At 38.0% G+C, this 19,812-nt stretch overlaps 1 protein-coding gene across 5 annotated transcripts in view; it reads left to right on the forward strand.

The window, feature by feature from the left end:
* UBR5 (ubiquitin protein ligase E3 component n-recognin 5) overlaps nucleotides 1-19,812 on the forward strand; it is a 136,980-nt gene that overhangs the window by 28,837 nt on the left and 88,331 nt on the right. For all 5 annotated transcript variants that reach the window (XM_070802830.1, XM_070802831.1, XM_070802833.1 and 2 more), the window contains exons 2-5: nucleotides 15,762-15,806; nucleotides 16,376-16,457; nucleotides 16,933-17,009; nucleotides 17,712-17,831. In XM_070802830.1, coding sequence (XP_070658931.1) covers nucleotides 15,762-15,806; nucleotides 16,376-16,457; nucleotides 16,933-17,009; nucleotides 17,712-17,831 — 324 coding nt within the window. The remainder of the gene's footprint in view (nucleotides 1-15,761; nucleotides 15,807-16,375; nucleotides 16,458-16,932; nucleotides 17,010-17,711; nucleotides 17,832-19,812) is intronic.

A 19,812-nucleotide genomic window follows, 5' to 3' on the forward strand; every position in this document is an offset into this window, starting at 1 on the left:
TAGTTATGAAGAAAGAATTAAACCAGTGAACTTGTTAGTTCTTGATGCTGCAGTATTGAGAATATTGCATCTGTGACTAAGAAGTGAGTTTTGAGTTTTGTTTTTTTTTTTTTAATGGGAAAGAAACTAGCCACCTGGGAGTGATAATTAAGGATTGGCAGTTCGATAGACTGATGTCCTTCATGGTCATTCTCAGGATTAGCTCTCTACCTTTAGTTATCCACACATTGTCTAAAAACACCACATTTGTGTGTGTATGGGTGTTTGGCTTTTGTTTTTTAAGTGGTTGGAGGTTGAGATGGGATGAGAGCCCTCTCTATCTTTGATGTCAGTCTGTAAATCAGAGACTGCCTGTTGTGTCTGCTAATATTGTGTTGAATATTTATTGTTAGATGAGGAATTGGAAACTTTTATTGGTAGATCTCTGAAGGCCAAATGGGGGTGGGGAGGCAAGCCTTTGCTGTGTTGCTAGAGAGGAAAGATTTGTGTTCATTAGTGCTCCGTAGTGATAAAAGGAATCTGGTAGAGCTCTTAAATTTGACTGTGGTGGCTTGTAGTTTTGACCTTTTTTTAAAAAAAATAATTTCAGTTTGTATCTTCGAATTTCTAGTTCAGAAAACCTTCCTTCAGGTTTTCTGAGATAGAGACCTGGTGTTAAGAACCCTAGTAGGTACAGATTTCAAAGAAGCCATTAGATACAACTTTCAGACCCCCCTGGGTATACTGATGATAACGCTTCAGGTAATAAGCAAGGTTGTTGTGTAAAGCCCACTTGGTTAGTCTGGCTTCATGGGAATAAAGATGCCCAGCAAGGTTTACTTACACTGTAGAAGGAAAATAATGAAATCTATTGCTGTCTCCTAAAAGTAGATTAGTTTGAATCAAAACTAAATATCTTTAATTTTTTCTACTTAGAGAAATAGAAATGCTGTTGCCATGTTACTTGGATTTAAAAAACTGTCTGCTGTGATATATGTTGATGTAATTTTACGTAGAGTAAGATTGTTTATGCTGTTTCTCTTTTTAATCCTTGAAGTTGCTTAAACAGTAAGGAAATTGGAAAATCATTTTTGTTTAGATAAAGAAAAAAGGAAAGGCATTTTGTCACTACTGAGCTGTAGGCTTTTGTGGGGGTAGAGATGAATAACACGTGGTCTCTGTTTCTGGGAGTTTAGATATTAAATCGGTGTCCTCTGGTTCCCTAAAACCTTACTAGAAAGAATGGCCTGTTTGTGTTCCATGTTTAGTGTTTCCCAAACAGTGCTCACTTCAGTTTGGAAAACATAGGATTAAGCATAGTTAATCAGGTTTCTTTGTTTTAGGACTTACCAGAGTCTAATAGAGGTATGTGGATTGTGAATTTCTAAGAAGGGACTTTCCTAAGCAACATTTCCAAAACTTGAAATAGTAGGGTCCTACATGGACTATTAATCTTGGGACTATTTTAAGAAATGCTTACATGTATTTGTGATATCTTAGAGTAGTGATTTCCAAACTTATTTTATCATCAGCATCACTTTGGGTTTCTTAGACCTTTTTTTTTTTCAATTTTGAGTTGATAGAATGTTTATGTGATTTAAATTTAACCAAGTGTACATTGGCACTCAGTGAAAAACTTCCCTTCCTGCTCCGTTTCCTAGCTGCCTACTTCCTTTCCTCATAGATGACTAAGATGTTATTCCTTCCAGAGATATTTTATGAATGTGTCATAATTTATTTAGCTAGAACATAAATTACTGAGTCTTGTATTTGGAGATTTCTGACTGAGTAAGTTTGGGTGGGGTCTGGTACTATGTCTTTTAAAATGTTCCTTAGAGATTGGATGATTAGCCAGGTTTAGATGCTATTATTTTAGATGGTACACATTACTTTTGCATGTGACATATTTTCCAATTCTTAAAACAACTCTGAAGCAGCTATGGTAGGCACCATTTCTGGCAGAGGTGGAAACATGAGAGCAGATTTTAAAATGACCTGCTCAAGGTCATGCTCCTCTTTTAATAGTGAAGCAGAGACTCAAAAAAAGCAGGGCTTTTTTTGGTATCTAGGTAGGACTTGGGTTGGCACTGATTTTGCCTTTTCATGGCTACAATGCAGATGTTTGGCTAAACAACCCTCCTTCCCCCCCAAAAAAACCCCAAACAAATAAAAAAGTAATATGAGTATTTATATCCAATTCTTATGTTGGCACAGCATTAAAATGTTAAAATATTTTACTGCATTACTTGCCAAAAGATAGCTAGGAATTAGACTTTCACTCATTTGGTTTTAAGGCGCTTAACCAGTTAGACTCAGGTTACAGTTTCAGGCACTTACATTCAGGTGAGTTGCACACAGACTTTTATCTGTACTTTTACTTCCTGATGGCTCACCTTCTCTCTTCCCTTTGTTTCCAGCTTCTTTTTGGCCTTTCAGTACATTCCTTTATACCAACCAGAATTACACTGTGGAGGAGGGTAAGATGGAGGGAGAAAGAAGACTGTTCGCTAAGTGGAGGGATTAGGAGAAGATCCCTGGCTTACAGTACCAAGTGGTTTTCCTGTCTGGTGAACTCTTTCTGGGGATGATTCTCAAAGAAAAGAGTTTAGACAGATTCTTCAGAGTATTGTAAGACCATGTGAATTAGGGCAGAGCCTCCATAGGTTTATTTTGTAGGACAGTATTCCTTAGTGTGTTTTAAAAAATCTAGTCTCATACTATTGTTCTCATAGCAGAAAAGCTAAAATCTTTTAAGAACGACTATGAAAAGAATTTAAAAAGCTATGAATTCAGCATTTTGAGGCACCGTAGGACTTAGCGCAGGGATATGAACGTCTACTCATTTGTTCAGCCACCCATCCATCAGCGCACAGAAGGGTTTTACTATGTATTGGGTGCTGGGGGTTTAGAAATTAGTGAAAACATGGTTCTTGCCTTTGTAGAGTTTCAGGCTTGGAGAAGGAAATGGCAGTCCACTCCAGTATTCTTGCCTGGAGAGTTCCATGGACAGAGGAACCTGGCGAGCTATAGTCCATGGGGTCGCAAAGAGTCGGACATGACTGAGTGACTAACACACAGGCTATTCAGTTCAGTCACTCAGTTGTGTCCGACTCTGCAACCCCACGGACTGCAGCACACCAGGCTTCCCTGTCCATTACCAACTACTGGAGCTGACTCAAACTCATGTCCATCGAGTTGGTGATGGCATCCAACCGTCTCATCCTCTGTCGTCCCCTTCTCCTCCCGCCTTCAGTCTTTTCCCAGCATCAGGGTCTTTTCAGGAAAGTCAGCTCTTCGCATCAGGTGGCCAAAGTATCGGAGTTTCAGCTTCAGCAACAGTCCTTCCAATGAGTATTCAGGACTGATGTCCTTTAGGATAGACTGGTTGGCTCTCCTTGCAGTCCAGGGGACTCTCAAGAGTCTTCTCCAACACCACAGTTCAAAAGCATCAATTCTTCGGCGCTCAGCTTTCTTTGTAGTCCAACTCTTCCATCCATGCATGACTAGGGGAAAAACCATAGCCTTGACTAGACGGACCTTTGTCTGCATAGTAATGTCTCTGATTTTTAATATGCTGTCTAGGTTGGTCATAACTTTTCTTCCAAGGAGCAGGTGTCTTTTAATTTCATGGCTGCAGTCACCGTCTGCAGTGATTCTGAAGCCCCAAAAAATAAAGTCTGTCACTGTTTCTATTTGCCTATCTATTTGCCATGAAATTATGGGACCAGATGCCATGATCTTAGTTTTCGGAATATTGAGTTTTACGCCAACTTTTTCACCTCTTTCACTTTCATCAAGAGGCTCTTCTTCACTTTCTGCCATAAGGGTGGTGTCATCTGCATATCTGAGGTAATTGATATTTCTTCCGGCAGTCTTGATTCCAGCTTGTGCTTCATCCATTCCGGCATTTTTCATGGTGTATTCAGCATATAACACATAAGCTGGGAAAGAGACAGATATTTCACCAAACAAGTAGTTATACGGTATAAGTACAGTGGAGGAAGTATGCCCCAGGGGGGTCAGAAGAAGACCTAGTATAGCCTGGAGTGAAAGATTAGTTAAGATATTCCCACAGGTTCTTTCAGCCAAAACTTGAGGGATTAGTATCTATAGATGTGTAGAGGGCAGTGGAGTATAGTTTATTCTAGGCTGAAGAAATGGGTGGGTACAAAAAAATAAAGTAAGGAGCTCCTTGGTGGTTTAGTGGTTGGGATTCTGTGCTTCTGCTGTTGTGGCCTGGGTTCTACTTCTGGTTGGGGAGCTCTCATAAGCTATACAGTGTGCCAAAAGGAAAGAGAAAAATAGAGTAGTTTGTGAATATAATCTAGTTAAGAACTTGGGAGAGCATAGTGATATCTGGAATATGCAGTAGTGATATCTGGAGTATGCAGTGCTCTGGAAGTGTTAGGAGATGAGACTGGAAGTAGTAGGGGAGAGAAGAGAAGGAATCTCTTACTGTTGTGAAATAAAAGCCTAGGCACAGGATACAAAGAGTTACAGTGTGCCTACAGATTTCTGGTTCCAGGAATTCCCAGACTTAGTTGTCATTCCCTGGTTCTTCGGGTTCCTACCAGATCTCCAGATTCAAATTGGGCCTTGTTTAATTTGGCAACCGGTTCAAGCTAGAAGTTGGCTGATTGGAAGCAGCAGTCTATAGAGCAAGCTATCCAAGGATGAAAAGTATATTTCAGTGATAATGATAATGGCTGCCATTTATTGAGCATTTAAGTGCTTGGCTCTTTCCAGGGTACATTGCAAAATTACCTTTAATCCTTACAGCAGCACTACCAAACAAGTGGTTGATCTTCATTTAACAGAGCAAGAAACCTTCCATGCTCTGGGAGGTTAAAGTGAACTTGCCCAAGGTTGCAGAACCAGTTAATGGAAGAGATGGAATTGAACCCAGGTTGGTTTGTCTGACAGCCCCTTCTTTCCCTACCACCATGCTGCCCCTCAGGACTGCAGGATGGCTCCTGGAGCAGACGGAATGGCAGCTCAAGAATGTCCAGTGACCGTTTCAGAGGCAGTAAAACTACTATTTCATCTTCGATGTTAAAAGGGCAAACAAGAATCCATCCCATTATCTGTCATTTAAAGAAGCTTTCCTGAGTCTAATGGCATCAGGATCCTTGGTCAGGAACCTAACCTCCTTATAGTCTTGTTTTGTGGAAAAATCAGATTTAATCATAGGTATATAGCTCTATTTAAAGAACTGAGTACCTTGCCGAACAGTAGTATTTATATTACAAAGTGCATTAGTTTCTCATGAGACGTTTGATTTGCATGTGGAGTTAAAATGGGGTTTGTAACAGTTCGAATACATTATATGCATTTGGCAGGTACTTTATTGAATGATGTTGTAGTTATTCAGAATGTGGATATGGCCTAAGAGTGAAGAAAAACCAAGACTTTTCTCTTAAAATTTTGGCTGGATGCTACATTTTTGAAACAGAAGGACTAAAGAAGTCTTCTTACTCTGTTAGCATGCAAGTTAACACAAGTTTGACTCTTGTATGTATGTGTAGTCTTACTGTTAAGAAATTGAAATTAGGTGAGACAAAGACACAGGAAATTATAAAGAAGGATTAATGTGTAAAGGCCAAATCTTTATCTTTTCCTACCAAATTTCTTGTCCATTTGGCATGTGTATTTCCCTTTTCCTGTTTTGAATGGAGCTGAAAATAACATGGATGGTTTTGCTTTAAAGGAAAATGACTCACTTTCTTGTGCTAGTTTCTCAGAGATGTGTTTATCTTTCGAATGGCACAGTATTTTGGGATTTTGGTCTCCTTTTCGTTTTATTATGAAAAATGTTATTTATGGCATTATATAGGAATTTCTAACTAGAATATTTTCTTATGTTAAGGGAAGAAATTATTTGTAAGTATAATGTATTTTTCTTTGTTGTAGTTGCAGAGTATGTCTATAACGTGGAATTTTCTCATCTTAGTTGTATAGAAATGTTTGAGCTGTTTCACCTGAAAACCATTTTAGGAGTAAGAATTAAATTTCCCACTTAAAATTTATATCATTTTCTGTATTTATCTGGAAACTTTTTTTTTTTTTTTTTTGGTCTTGAATGTATCTTGAGGCTGAATGTCTTGTGTTTATTTATTTAAGGTAAAATGAACACATTATATAAACAGACATTCGTTTTGTCCATAAGCACAAAGTATATAGAAATCCTACCTATAACTGGTTACTCAGGAAGCTGACAGATGGGTTTTTTCCTCCTATAAAAGCCATCATTTGGGTGATTTGGAGTCTTTTAAAAGTCAGGGGACTTCCCTGGTGGTCTAGCGGCTAAGACTGCTCCCAGTGCAGGGTGCCTGGGTTCAATCCCTGGTCAGGGAACTAGATCCCGTGTCCACAACTAAGACCCGGTGCAACCAAATTTAAAAAAAAGAAAAAGTGTTTGCTACCTGGCACCATTTTCTTTGGTAGGCAAAAAAGAGAAAAGTCAACTCAAATCTAAAGAAAAAGTGGCTAAGATTTATGTCTAAGCAAAGATATATTATGGATCAAAGTACAAGCTGAGATTTGCATTATAAAACTGAACAGATTACTCTTCACAAGGAAATACCCTCTTTTAGAGGGTGGGAGGAATAATCTGTATCAGTAGTCTCAAATGCAAATGCCTCCAGGTGCTAGGCAGGTAAGGGTACCTCTTGTCACCACTAGTCAATAGAAGCTTGGTTGTTAGATCTCATTTTTCAAAAGAAGCTAGAAATCTGAGTATCTGAAATTTTCCAGTTTTACATGTTGGCCAAGTTCTTTAACAGTCTTTTAAAAATTTAAAAGGCCATGTGATTCAATATCTTGTGTACACCTGTAGGCTGGCAGTTTGTGACTTAGACTTAAAGACTTCCCCTCCCCACCCCTTTTACTGATTGACTGTAGCTTTTGCATGTAAATCTTAGAAGTTCTTTCTGATCCTTGCCTCTACCGCCTCACCTTCCCCTACTGAAATAAACGTTTAGTGCTCATGAGAAATTTAATGCTATCAGGGAGGCAGGGTTACATTTTTCATATGCTTTATGTTGCATTACCATGTCATTTTACATCTAGAGAATCATGCATGGATACATTTATTCTGAGTGCAAAATAGACCAGTGGATTTTTAAAAATTAGTTGATTAACTAATTTTTGTCTCTGTTGGGTCTTTGTTGCTGCACGGGCTTTTCTCTAGTTGCAGTGTGCGGGCTTCTCATTATATTAGCTTCTCTCGTGGAGCACGGGCTCTAGGGTGCCGGCTTCAGTAGTTGTGGCTCGCGGGCTTAATTGCTCTGCAGCATGTGGGATATTCCCAGATCAGGGATGGAACCCGTGTCCCCCGCGTTGGCAAGTGGGTTCTTTACCATTGAGCCACTGGGAAGCCCCTGGATTTTAGTTTTAACAGTATTAAGAGTTCATAAATAGTGTTTCAGACCCTCCATTGTAACCAGCCTTTTAGAAACCATCACTTGTTGAGTTTTGGTGTAGTGATTTTTTTCTTCTCTGTATGTATTGTCTAAATACCTGTACTGCTTCTCTCATTATCCACCCCCCCACCCCCAATTCCTGAGAAATTCTGAAGCTAGGAATGCATGATCAGGGTTAAATTCAGATATAAGCAGTACAGAATGAATTTTTAAAAACTGTATCTGAAAATTGAATGTCTTGAAGTCATATTTCAGACATACAGTAAGAGAGTCTTTCATAATCACAGGGAATTGTGTTGAAGGGAATCACCCCTAAAGTGCTGGTGCTTCTTGTTTGGGCCAAAGCAACCCTAATTCCGCTAAGCTCTTCTCAGGCTCACAGGTCAAGGTAGCTCCTAATATTTTAAGTCACAGCACAGTGGGCAGGTAGGCTGAAAGACTTCATCTCCTTCACCCATAAACAAATCCACAGTGCAGCAGGAGGAGGAGACTCAGTTATCCCTTCCGTCTTGATACCCAAAACTACCTCAAGGGGCTCCCCTTGAGCAGGTGGCCTGCTCCAGGGCTGTGTGCAGAGGGACCTGGGGTTGGGATACCCACTGTGCAGGATTGAAGAAGCTAACTCCAGGCTTTCAGTTTGCTGGTGGGGGTGGGAATGTACTTACTAAATGCTGGCACAAGTAAATGACCGTCTCAGAATGCTCTCTGCACCTTTGCCGAAAGTACATTCTTTTCTCCCAGGTACAGTCCTGCTGCCAGGCAGCACCACCATGTAATAGCTTGAATTTATTGTTATTGTTGATAATGTGAACAGTTGGCATGCAAGGAAGCATTTCAGAGGTGGCAGTTTGTATGGTGCGGTGCAACAGTGGTATAAAAGAACTGTGTTGTGGGGGGACTCCCGATACTCAGGAAGGTGTGTGATGATACAGTGCAGAGACCATATTCTGTGGTCAGAGGAGGGTTTGACTCTTCTCTCTGCCATCAATCTGGTAACATAGCCATTGCTCCAAAAGAAAAAAAGAAAAAAGTGCGCTTTGATTGCTTCTTGAATTTTAAGCTTTAGAGAGTTTGCTTTTGGAGAAATGCTAGAAATATTCCTACAGTATTTCTTTTTCTACAAAAAGATAATCTGGGTGCATTTAAGTTTTGGCAGTACCTGCCTTCTCTGATGTGGATGACAGGTGTTCTTTAAGACATTTTCTGTAGGAATCTTATGATTTAGTGTTATAAGTAGCCTTTCACTGATTCACTGTTGTTTCTTCATATGGATTATTAAGCCCTATATTCCAAAATAAAATTATGTGGATAGGTAAAAGTTTTATTTCCATGAATGGATATCTAGAGAGTGGTGTGAGGTCACTTTAAAGGTAGTTTGCTAATATGATTATTGGGTAACTGGTGAATTATCAGATGTTTTCACTGTGTCAACTGGTCTGTTAATGAGTTAATATGGGCAACTGTCCTAAAAAGATCTGTATATTCACGCTTTTCTTGCTTGTTCTAAACTTCAATTTGAGGTGGAAGACCTGAGGAGTAGTTTAGTTTAAGATCAGGAATCTTTTCTGCTCCTGAAATGTATTATAACAAGTATTACTGTACATTTTTCACTGTTGGAAAGAAATGGAAGAGTGGGGAAATACTTGGTAAGTTTTATCTCTTCTTTGCTTTAAGTCTGAAGCCAGTTTAGATCGAAACACAAGTGACTGTAGAATGTCAAGTAGACCATTAAAGGGTCCTGTATGAGGGAGAAGCTGTAGGTTTATGTAGGAAGAAAATTAGAGCTACCAGAAAAATTCATGGAGAGGAGTTAGTGTTTGAGCTGGTCCTGAAGAAATAAGAACAAGACTAGAGGAAATGTATGGGTGGCAGAAGAATTACGCCACTTTCTACCACTAAAGTGAGTACTGATAAACGTGAAACATGGATAGGTATCCCTGGTCTTACAGTTCCAGGTAAAGGAAAAAACATCATCTTGTAGAAGGTGGACTGAGGGAAATACATGCTGGAGAATTGGAGCCTTTTAGGGGTCCAGACACACCTAAATTTTTTACATTTAGAAGTGTAACTAGGAATCTAGCAGGTTTCATTTGTTTTGGGGATGTGCTTATTGAACAGGTGGCAGGGGATTCAGTATTAGGGCAGAGAATTATAAAACTGAAGACCCTGCATTAAGTGCTGCTGTCAGTTGCGGGTCATAGAAATTATAATGTTAAATTTGGGAGAGATGAGACTGAACTTGTAGGGAATTTCAAGGGCAGCTATGAAATACATTACCTTCTAGCAGGTACTGTTATACTTATTTCTCTTTTAATACTGGTTTGCTGTTACCTTACCTTGGTGCTTGAAAAATTTCCAGCCTGTGGATCTGTAAATCTGTCTATAAATCTGAAGGAATAGAATAGATTATTGAATCGGAATACACAATAAATCTTTGGTGTCGGAGTACTAAGGATTGTCAGAAACATACTGCTAACCTATCCATTGTGTGTTATAGCCACCTCACAAAGACTTTCCTGCCTGTCTCCAAATGAGATTAAATGCTGAGTTATGAGGTTATTTTGTAATGTAATGCTGTGTTCTTGTTTCCCGTCACAATCACATGTAAAGATTTATTCTGAAATGGAATTTGGTGAGCTCTAAGGTGGGCTTCCCTGGTGGCTTAGCAGTAAAGAATCTGCCTGCAGTGCAGGAAATGTGGTTTTGATCCCTGGATTCAGAAGATTCCTTGGAGAAGGAAATGGCAACCTGCTCTAGTATTCTTGACTGGGAAATCCCATGGACAGGGGAACCTGGTGGGCTACAGTCCATGGGGTCGCAAGAGTGTACTCGACTTAGCAACTACACTACCACCACCAGGGTGGCTTATTTTTTCTTTTAAAAACAGAAAACTTGTGTTAATATTACAATGGGAAGAAATACAGAAATGCAAAGAAATAGAGGAAACAATAGAATGGGAAAGACTAGAGATCTCTTTAAGAAAATTATAGAGATAGCAAGGGAACATTTCATGCAAAGATGGGCTCAGTGAATGACAGAAATGGTATGGACCTAACAGAAGCAGAAGATATTAAGCAGAGGTGGCAAGAATACACAGAAGAACTGTACAAAAAAGATCTTCACGACCCAGATAATCACAATCGTGTGATCACTCACCTAGAGCCAGACGAATTCTGGAATGTGAAGTCAAGTGGGCCTTAGAAAGCATCACTATAAACAAAGCCAGTGGAGGTGATGGAATTCCAGTTAAGCTATTCCAAATCCTGAAAGATGATGGTGTGAAAGTGCTGCTCTCAATATGCCAGCAAATTTGGAAAACTCAGCAGTGGCCACAGGACTGGAAAAGGTCAGTTTTCATTCCAATCCCAAAGAAAGGCAATGCCAAAGAATGCTCAAACTACTGCACAATTGCACTCATCTCACACGCTAGTAAAGTAATGCTCAAAATTCTCTAAGCCAGGCTTCAGCAATATGTGAACTGTGAACTTCCAGATGTTCAAGCTTGGTTTTCGAAAAGGCAGAGGAACCAGAGATCAAAATTGCCAACATCTGCTGGATCATCGGAAAAGCAAGAGAGTTCCAGAAAAACATTTATTTCTACTTTATTGACTATGCCAAAGCCTGTGACTGTGTGGATCACAATAAACTGTGGAAAATTCTTCAAGAGATGGGAATACCAGACCACCTGACCTACCTCTTGAGAAACCTGTATGCAGGTCAAGAAGCAACAGTTAGAACTGGACATAGAACAACACACTGGTTCCAAATAGGAAAAGGAGTACGTCAAGGCTGTATATTGTCACCCTGCTTATTTAACTTATATGCAGAGTACATCATGAGAAATGCTGGGCTGGGTGAAGCACAAGCTGGAATCAAGATTGTCAGGAGAAATATCCATAACCTCAGATATGCAGATGACATCACCCTTATGGCAGAAAGTGAAGAACTAAAGAGCCTCTTGATGAAAGTGAAAGAGGAGAGTGAAAAAGTTGGCTTAAAGCTCAACATTCAGAAAACTAAGATTATGGTATCTGGTCCCATCACTTCATGGCAAATAGATGGGGAAACAGTGGAAACAGTGTCAGACTTTATTTTTGGGGCCTCCAAAATCACTGCAGATGGTGACTGCAGCCATGAAATTAAAAGACGCTTACTCCTTGGAAGGAAAGTTATGACCAACCTAGACAGCATATTCAAAAGCAGAGGCATTACTTTGCCAACAAAGGTCCATCCAGTCAAAGCTATGGTTTTTCCAATGGTTATGTATGGATGTGACAGTTGGACTTTAAACAAAGCTGAGCGCCAAAAAATTGATGCTTTTGAACTGTGGTGTTGGAGAAGACTCTTGAGAGTCCCTTGGACTGCAAGGAGATCCAACCAGTCCACCCTAAAGGAGATCAATCCTGGGTGTTCATTGGAAGGACTGATGTTGAAGCTGAAACTCCAATACTTTGGCCACCTGATGAAAAGAGCTGAATCATTTGAAAAGACCCTGATGCTGGGAAAGATTGAGGGCAGGAGGAGAATGGGAGGACAGAGGATGAGATGGTTGGACGGCATCACTGACTCAATGGACATGAGTTTGGGTAGGCTCCGGGAGTTGGTGATGGACAGGAAGGCCTGGCGTGCTGCAGTTCATGGGGTCACAGAGTCAGACACGACTGAGCGACTGAACTGAACTGAACTAAACAGTTAATAACTTTAAGCATTGTAAGCTTTTGGAGGAGGATCCTTTAATATAGGTGAATGCCTGATAATTTTGGGGAAACATGCAGTAACTTAGTAAATTTAAATGAATGTGATCAGTAGCCTGCAGTGATTCTGAGTTTTGCATGTCTGCCCAGGATTCTATAATGTTAAGGGGAACAAAGTAGCCTTTATTTTGTAGTTAGTACTTTGATTTTGTTTTTTTGCTTTGAAGATTTCTTTGTTACTGTTATCTGGGATCCATGTAGAAAAAGGTGTATGGGGCCAATTTAGTTATGATAACTATCTTGAAATTTGGAAAAATGGCATATATTTTCTGTAAATTTGGGGGATTGAATTAAGAAATTAAACAAATTTGATATTTAGAAAAGCATTCTTAAGTATCTATTTAAAATAAATTTGTGTATGAGAGTTTCAGATGGGTAAGATGAAATTGAATATGACAGTAAATGCTGTTTCAATATAAACATTAACATAAATATCTTCCACTGATATATTTGCATTTCATACATTCTTAACAGTTTCAAGACTAAAAAGAACTAGAGAGGACTGATTAGTCTTGCTTCACATAGATGAGACAGAAAACTTAATGGGCTAGTAGTGGTAGATGAGCTGGGAGTAAAGCCTGGATTTCTTGTCATGCAGTGGGTATCATTTCCAGTATGAATGGGTGTACATTTCAGATACAGTTAGGAGTCCACCATGATTTTTAATAATAGAAAGTTTTATGTCTGTAACCATTTCTTCTATCCCCTTCCTAACGTGAAATTTGCTTTTGAGTTCTTGAATTGTTATTTTATTTCTCTTTATTTCTAGCATTTTGATATCCTCAAACCCTACTTTAGTTTTATAGATACTACCTGCAGTGGTATTTGGAGCCATGAAAGCATCATTTAATTCTTAATCTCAGTTGTCCAGTTTTGAGAACACTTCGACAAATTTTATTCTCCCCTCACTCCCTTATGCTTTGTGAAAACTCTGGAGCCAGTGTTGGGCTAAGAAAAAAGGAATGGAAATGAGGGGTTTAGTTGAATGCTGGTGAACAAGTATCTTTTGACAGTGTCACTATTATGGCTTTTGGGAAGTAAAGCCTTCCTTGGCCTTATCTCACAGTCTTTCTACTCTGTTGTCTGGTAAAGAGTTTTATACGTGGCTCAGAGTAAATGTGAGCTGAGGAGAGTGAGAACTCATGCCTCCCTGCCAGGTCTTCTCAAGGCTGTGGTTATTGCCCAGAACAGGGCCTCCCAGTTTATTTTCTTCTCCCCATTTGCTAGTCAGCCTTCTTCCAGAGCTCCTGAGTTCCACAGTGCATTACTCTTCCTGTGTTTTCTCTTGTCTTGGAGCAGAGATATGTGCATTGTAAATGAGCAGACTGAGAGATGGTAAAAAAGCTTGACTTCAAAGGACTGAAGAAAACATTTTTTGTTAATGAAAGACTAGAAAAACAAAAATTATTTTATTGAGAGCCAAATCAGAGATGATCAGATGCTGTTTTGGAGTGAAAATTAAGTATGACATCATTCGAAAGTTACTTTTGCTTGAAAGTGTTAGTCGCCCTGCTGCTGCTGCTAAGTCACTTCAGTCGTGTCCGACTCTGTGCGACCCCATAGACGGCAACCCACCAGTCTCCCCCGTCCCTGGGATTCTCCAGGCAAGAATACTGGAGTGGGTTGCCATTTCCTTCTCCAGTGCATGAAAGTGAAAAGTGAAAGTGAAGTCGCTCAGTCGTGTCCGACTCTTAGCGACCCCATGGACTGCAGCCTTCCAGGCTCCTCGGTCGATGAGATTTTCCACGCAAGAGTACTGGAGTGGGGTGCTCAGTCGTGTCCAACTCTTTGCTACCCCATGGGCTATAGCCCACCACGTTCCTCTGTCCATGGAACAGAGGATGGCAAGAATATTGGAGTGGTTGTCATTTCCTTCTCCAGGGGATCTTTCCAACCCAGGAACTGAACCATCATCTCATGTCTTCTGCATTGGCAGGCGAGTTCCCAGGTGCTGCCTGGGAAGCCCTGTTTTTGCATAGGAATATGATTTAGTGTTGGACATTTGCTTATACTTAGAGGAGGGCATGGCAGCCCACTCCAGTATTCTTGCCTGGAGAATCCTATGGACAGAGGAGCCTGGGGGCTCCAGTCCATAGGGTTGCAAAGAGTCGGAAATGACTGAAGCGGCTTAGCATAGCACCATTTGCTTATACACATTTTAGTGTTTCAAAGATGCTCCTTGTAAAGAACAGAGGATAGAAGTTTACCAGATAAAGTTGAAGGACAGTTGGTACCTAGTAGAATCTCTTATTGGAATAATTAGCTTATTTGCCCATATGTTGTATGATTTGTGGTAGCTTTTAAATCCTAAACTAGCTTTAAGTATGTTTAATTTTGAGTATGTATACCACTTTAATCTGTGGTTAGTACGAATGACTGAAATTTGATTTTATGTATTTTTGTCACTCTTTACAAAGCAAACTTCATGAAATTTCCTGTTGATTTATTGTTCTGTTTTTTCCCCTGTTTTCTAAAATTCTCAGTTTATTTTTAAAAGAATTTCTGAAAATTATTTTTCAGTTATTAATAATAATAAAACAAATACTGTTTTCAAAGATCAGGCATTTGTTTAGATAATAGAACTGAACTCTTAAAATCTCTACATTTGATTACATCTTTATATTATAAAATGTCTTCCTTAGGTTGACAGAAGTACCTAATTTAAATGAATATTACAGTTCTTTATATTAACTCAAGAGTTTCTTTGAGAGAAACAGCAAAATGGTGATAAATAACATGAGTTAATGTCTTTGTTAGATAGCCCTTTGAGATTTTTCTAAGCATATTCAATAACTCTTAAAAATGTCAGGTGTTACCCTTGTTTTACAGATGTGGTCACTAAGGTTTTGCTTTTTATTTTTGCAATTCCACCAGAATACCAACCTGGGCACCAAGGTTTTAATTTGTACAATCGTGTGTCACACGGCCCTTCTTTCAGAACTTTTGAGACTATTCTCACCTTAAAGTCAGTTTGGCTTTTGGATTGTTTCTGCCTTGTTATCTTAAATTCTTTAACAGTTACGTGCTTTCCAAATAGTTTCATTTTGTGGCATACCTGTACCTTCAAGAATCTCTTTCAGCGTATGTAGTACAGTGTTTGAAAAATTGGCTTTCCATTGAGCATTGATCCAATTGCCAGTTCTACTGCTGGTTTGTTAAAATCTGGAAGCCTGTTTCCTCTTCTGTAAAATAAGATGATGATTGAAGTTACAAATGAGGTGGTGAGGTAAAGCAAGTGCAGGGTTGACTTATGACCTTTTTAGAGACAGAACTTAAAGATAATATACAAATCATTTTGCCTTAGTAAATTTTTTGTGGTTGTGCAATGGTAAAGAATCCAGTTGCCAATGCAGGGGATGCAGAGACGTGGGTTCAGTTCCTGGGGCAGCAAGATCCCCTGGAGAAGGAAATGGCAACCCACTCCAGTATTCTTGCCTGGGAAATCCCATGGACAGAGGATCCTGGCGGGCTATGGTCTATGGGGTCACAAAAGAGTCGGACATGACTGAACGCACACACATACTGTTAGAGATCTCCAGATGAGAGCTCTTTTGTTTACAAAGGCTCTGTATGTGTTGTTTATTCATGCTTTGTTTTGTTTTTAAAGGTTACGAGAAGTTTCAGAGAAACTGAACAAATACAATTTAAACAGGTAAGAGTTTTAAAATATTTTACATTTCCTGAGGAGAATAGCTTTTTTTAAAAGACAAAAATTAGGAAAACGTACTCATGTTTAGGTAGCAGCTATTAAGAATATTTTAATCTAGCTCTCAGCTTTTTATGAGTGAGTTCATTTGAATTATAGTTTGTGTTCATACTAATTTTTAAAAACTCTGCCATACCAAAGAGCTATAAGATAATGTATTTCAATTATTGCTTTAAAATATATAAATATTAGTTTTTTAAAAATGAGTTTTGCCAGCAGTTCTTCTGTTAATTGAAATTGAAAAAACCCTCAAGGGTGTATTTGCCATTTAAAAAATAATTTTCTTATTTATTTCGTTGGGTCTTTTCATTGTAATGATAGGGTGTTATTATTTTCATTATATATATATATATACACACACGTATATATATGTTCATTATATATACAGACACACTCACACATACATATGATGTGTGAGTGTATGTGTATACCATGTAATAAAAGTTTCTAGTAAATACTATGACTTTGGAGGAAAAAATAATAACTTTGCTTGCATATTTTTCTTTATTCCTCAGCCATCCCCCTTTGAATGTATTGGAGCAGGCTACTATTAAACAGTGTGTGGTGGGACCAAATCACGCTGCCTTCCTTCTTGAGGTAAATTGTTTGTTTACTCTTAAGGTAGGGAAGTGAAAATGAGTGTTAAAATACAACTGTGCATCGTCATGTGTCTTCCTTTTGGAAGAAATGAAGAAAAGAGCAGTTTCTTAAGATAATTATTTCAGAGCTCACCCAGTTCTGTTTTCTTATTGTATAAATTCTCTGGCCCAGAGAAAGTGTAAATGATTTACTAGAGCTTGAAACTAGTTAGTAAGAGAATGAAGTTCCTGATATCCAGTTATTTTCTTACTCTGAATTCTGTTAGATTGAGATATTTTACATTATCTTCACTGGTTTCATGGTAACGCATATAAAATATACTTCCCTGGCTTCATTATGAGTGCCTTCTGGAAGGGAGCTTATTTTTTGGCTTTTTGAATTGACAGTGATAGGTACGTAATCTGTTTGTTGAATAAACTCAAGTTTTAATGCACATTTTTACTTGGGAAAGTTCTATTTTCTTTGCTTCTAGGATGGTAGAGTTTGCAGGATTGGTTTTTCAGTACAGCCAGACCGATTGGAATTGGGTAAACCTGACAATAATGATGGGTAAGTCATTATGTCCTTTATATTTAATTAATAATTTAATTCTTAAAGGTATAATATTCCATCTGTGTTTTGGTTTGGGGAACCGTCAAGTTAAAAAGCATTGTAGAAAACCAGGTGCTTAAAATAGAATGCAGTGGTTACTTTATAGTTTGATTTTAATTTTTATGCAAACAGTGATTTATAGCTAAAATATTCACATTAACAGTAGCAGAGGAATCAATGATCACTTAACAGAATAGGTTACCAGAAGTATGATATGTATTTGGTAGGTTCCAAGTCAGATCTGCTCTTTGAGTGAACTGCCTTTTCAGATCATTTTTTTTCCCCCTTAATATTCCCAAATCAGGTAACTCAATTTGAAATTTTTGAAGTCTTTAAAGTTTTGGTCTTTATCAAGTATGACATGTAAAAAACATTGCTAGATAATGCATGATGACTTTCAGTTGACTGCTTCTGAAGAAAGTATGATTACTTTTAAAAATCTGAGGAACAGTTTGTTTGCAGCTAAACCATGAAAAAGGTTCAGACAGGAGCTGGATTGTTACCAGGTTACAAGTTGTTAGATTTGCTCTTTGTTCTGAAGTGTCCATCTCAATGAGAGTTATCAGAATTGTTAAGCTGATATTTTATGTAGTGAAGCCTGGAATTCCTAGGCATTTGGGGACTTTTCCGTGATTTTTCTACCTCTTGTTTTTTTCCCAGGTCAAAGTTGAATAGCAGCTCTGGGGCAGGGAGGACATCGAGACCTGGTAGGACAAGCGACTCCCCGTGGTTTCTCTCAGGTTCTGAGACTCTGGGCAGGCTGGCTGGCAACACCCTGGGGTAAGTTGTGGCCTGATGATGCATCCACTGGTCTGTGAGTGCTGTCACTGCGAGTGGTCATCTCAGTGTTACCTAGTGACGAAGCCAGGGAACTCTGGGCAGGGTGTCCTGTTGCTTAGAATGAGCCACCATGACTTAAAAAAGCCTACATAGGCTAATTACTGTTAGCCTAGATTTTTCATCTTTTAAAAATGTATAGTGGCTATATGCATTTATGTCATTCATCTTTGTTATTTTTTAAATTTCAGTTATATTATCTTTGGTCTTATTTTTGATTAATTCTTAGGTAAAAAAAATTGTAACATTTCTTTCTAGTAGCCAAATCTGGTAGTTCTTTCTGAGTAAATTTAGTGAGGCTTCAAACTATTACATAACTAAATTTTACTGCCTTTAATGAAATCTTTTTTACTTTAAAGAAATTATTGTGGTATACTTGACATAACAGTTGCAAGTGCACAACATAACAGTTCAATATTTGTGTATACATGTATAGAAATGTTTATGGCCCTTGAACAATGTGGGATTTAGGGCACATTTTTGATCCTGTACAGTCAAAAACCCACTTGTAACTTCTGACTCCTTCAAAACTTAACAGCAAATAGTCTCTTGTTGACTGGCAGCCTTAGGATTAGCATAAACAGTTCATTAATACGTATTTTGTATGTTATATATTTTATATTCCGTATTCTTATAATAATGTAAGATAGGAAAAAATAAAACATTGAGAAGAAAATACATTTACAGTACTGTTCTTATCAATACTGTAAGTTTGTACCATCTATTTGCAAAATGAATTGTCTGTCATTACCTATGTCAGTATTTTCCTATATGATACAAAACTCTAGATGGTATACGTATTACTTACACTAGACATCAAAAATGAAAAGATAATGTGAAAGGGAGATTCATATTTATTGTATTTATAGATACAGTGATTGATGCATTGATAGTGAAGAAGCAGCAATATGATTACTTCATGGTAGCCTAACTTAAACACTAATGAATGAATGGTTATAAAAACTTTATGGCATGTAGTATTACAGTCATATTTATCATATGATATTAGAAACGTTGTTCATTTAAAAGAAACTACTTACCTGTGATGATAGAAACACAGTTTCTCCAATTAAGAGAAAGAGAAGCATACTGTATGGTAATGTAATTCTACGAAAGCAAAGTTGTAACACAGTAAGAAAACTGTCATTGAGCAGCCAACAGTAAGAAAACTAACAGTATTAGTTTTATATTAAATATCATTCACCTTATGCCTATGTAAGCATAGGCTACTATCTACAAATATTTTATGCATTCATGACATAACTTTTTCTTAATTTTTTTGGAGTTTTTCTAGGCTTCATGGTTCATCTGAGTTTTTTAAATTCCTGTTAGTCCCCCCCCCAAAAAAATTCCAGTATATTTATTGAAAAAAAATTATTATATAAGGGAAGCCACACAGTTAAAGTCTCTGCTGTTCAAGGGTCAACTGTAATGTGAAATGAAACAGTCAGTTAACACCCATCACCAAATCTGGTTACAGATTTTTTTCTTGTGATGAGGACTTTAGAGATCTCCTCTCTTATCAGCTTTCAAATGTACAGTACCTTGCTGTACATTTTATCTCTGTGACATTTATTTTATAACTGAAAGTTTGTACCTTATTTTTACTTTTAAAATTATTTGTAAAATTTTTACTTTTAAAATTATTTGTAAAATTTTTACTTTTTACACTAGATACTCTTAAGTCCATATTCTCTAAAGCTGGTATGCCGTTGAACTAAAAGAATCATATACAGATTCCAAGCCAGATGGTTTTATTCATTTTATACCTTGATTTATGAATAGCTAGATCTTCTGAAATTACCCATTTAGTGGTTAGATAATGCCAAAGCAATGATGTTAGCATATGTATTCAAAAGCTAAGCAGAGAAATAGAAGCAATTTAAACTGTTTCAAAATATAATTAAGGAGAGGAAGATGGTTT

The sequence above is a fragment of the Bos indicus genome, chromosome 14 (genome assembly GCF_029378745.1).
Source record: "Bos indicus isolate NIAB-ARS_2022 breed Sahiwal x Tharparkar chromosome 14, NIAB-ARS_B.indTharparkar_mat_pri_1.0, whole genome shotgun sequence".
NCBI lineage: Eukaryota > Metazoa > Chordata > Mammalia > Artiodactyla > Bovidae > Bos > Bos indicus.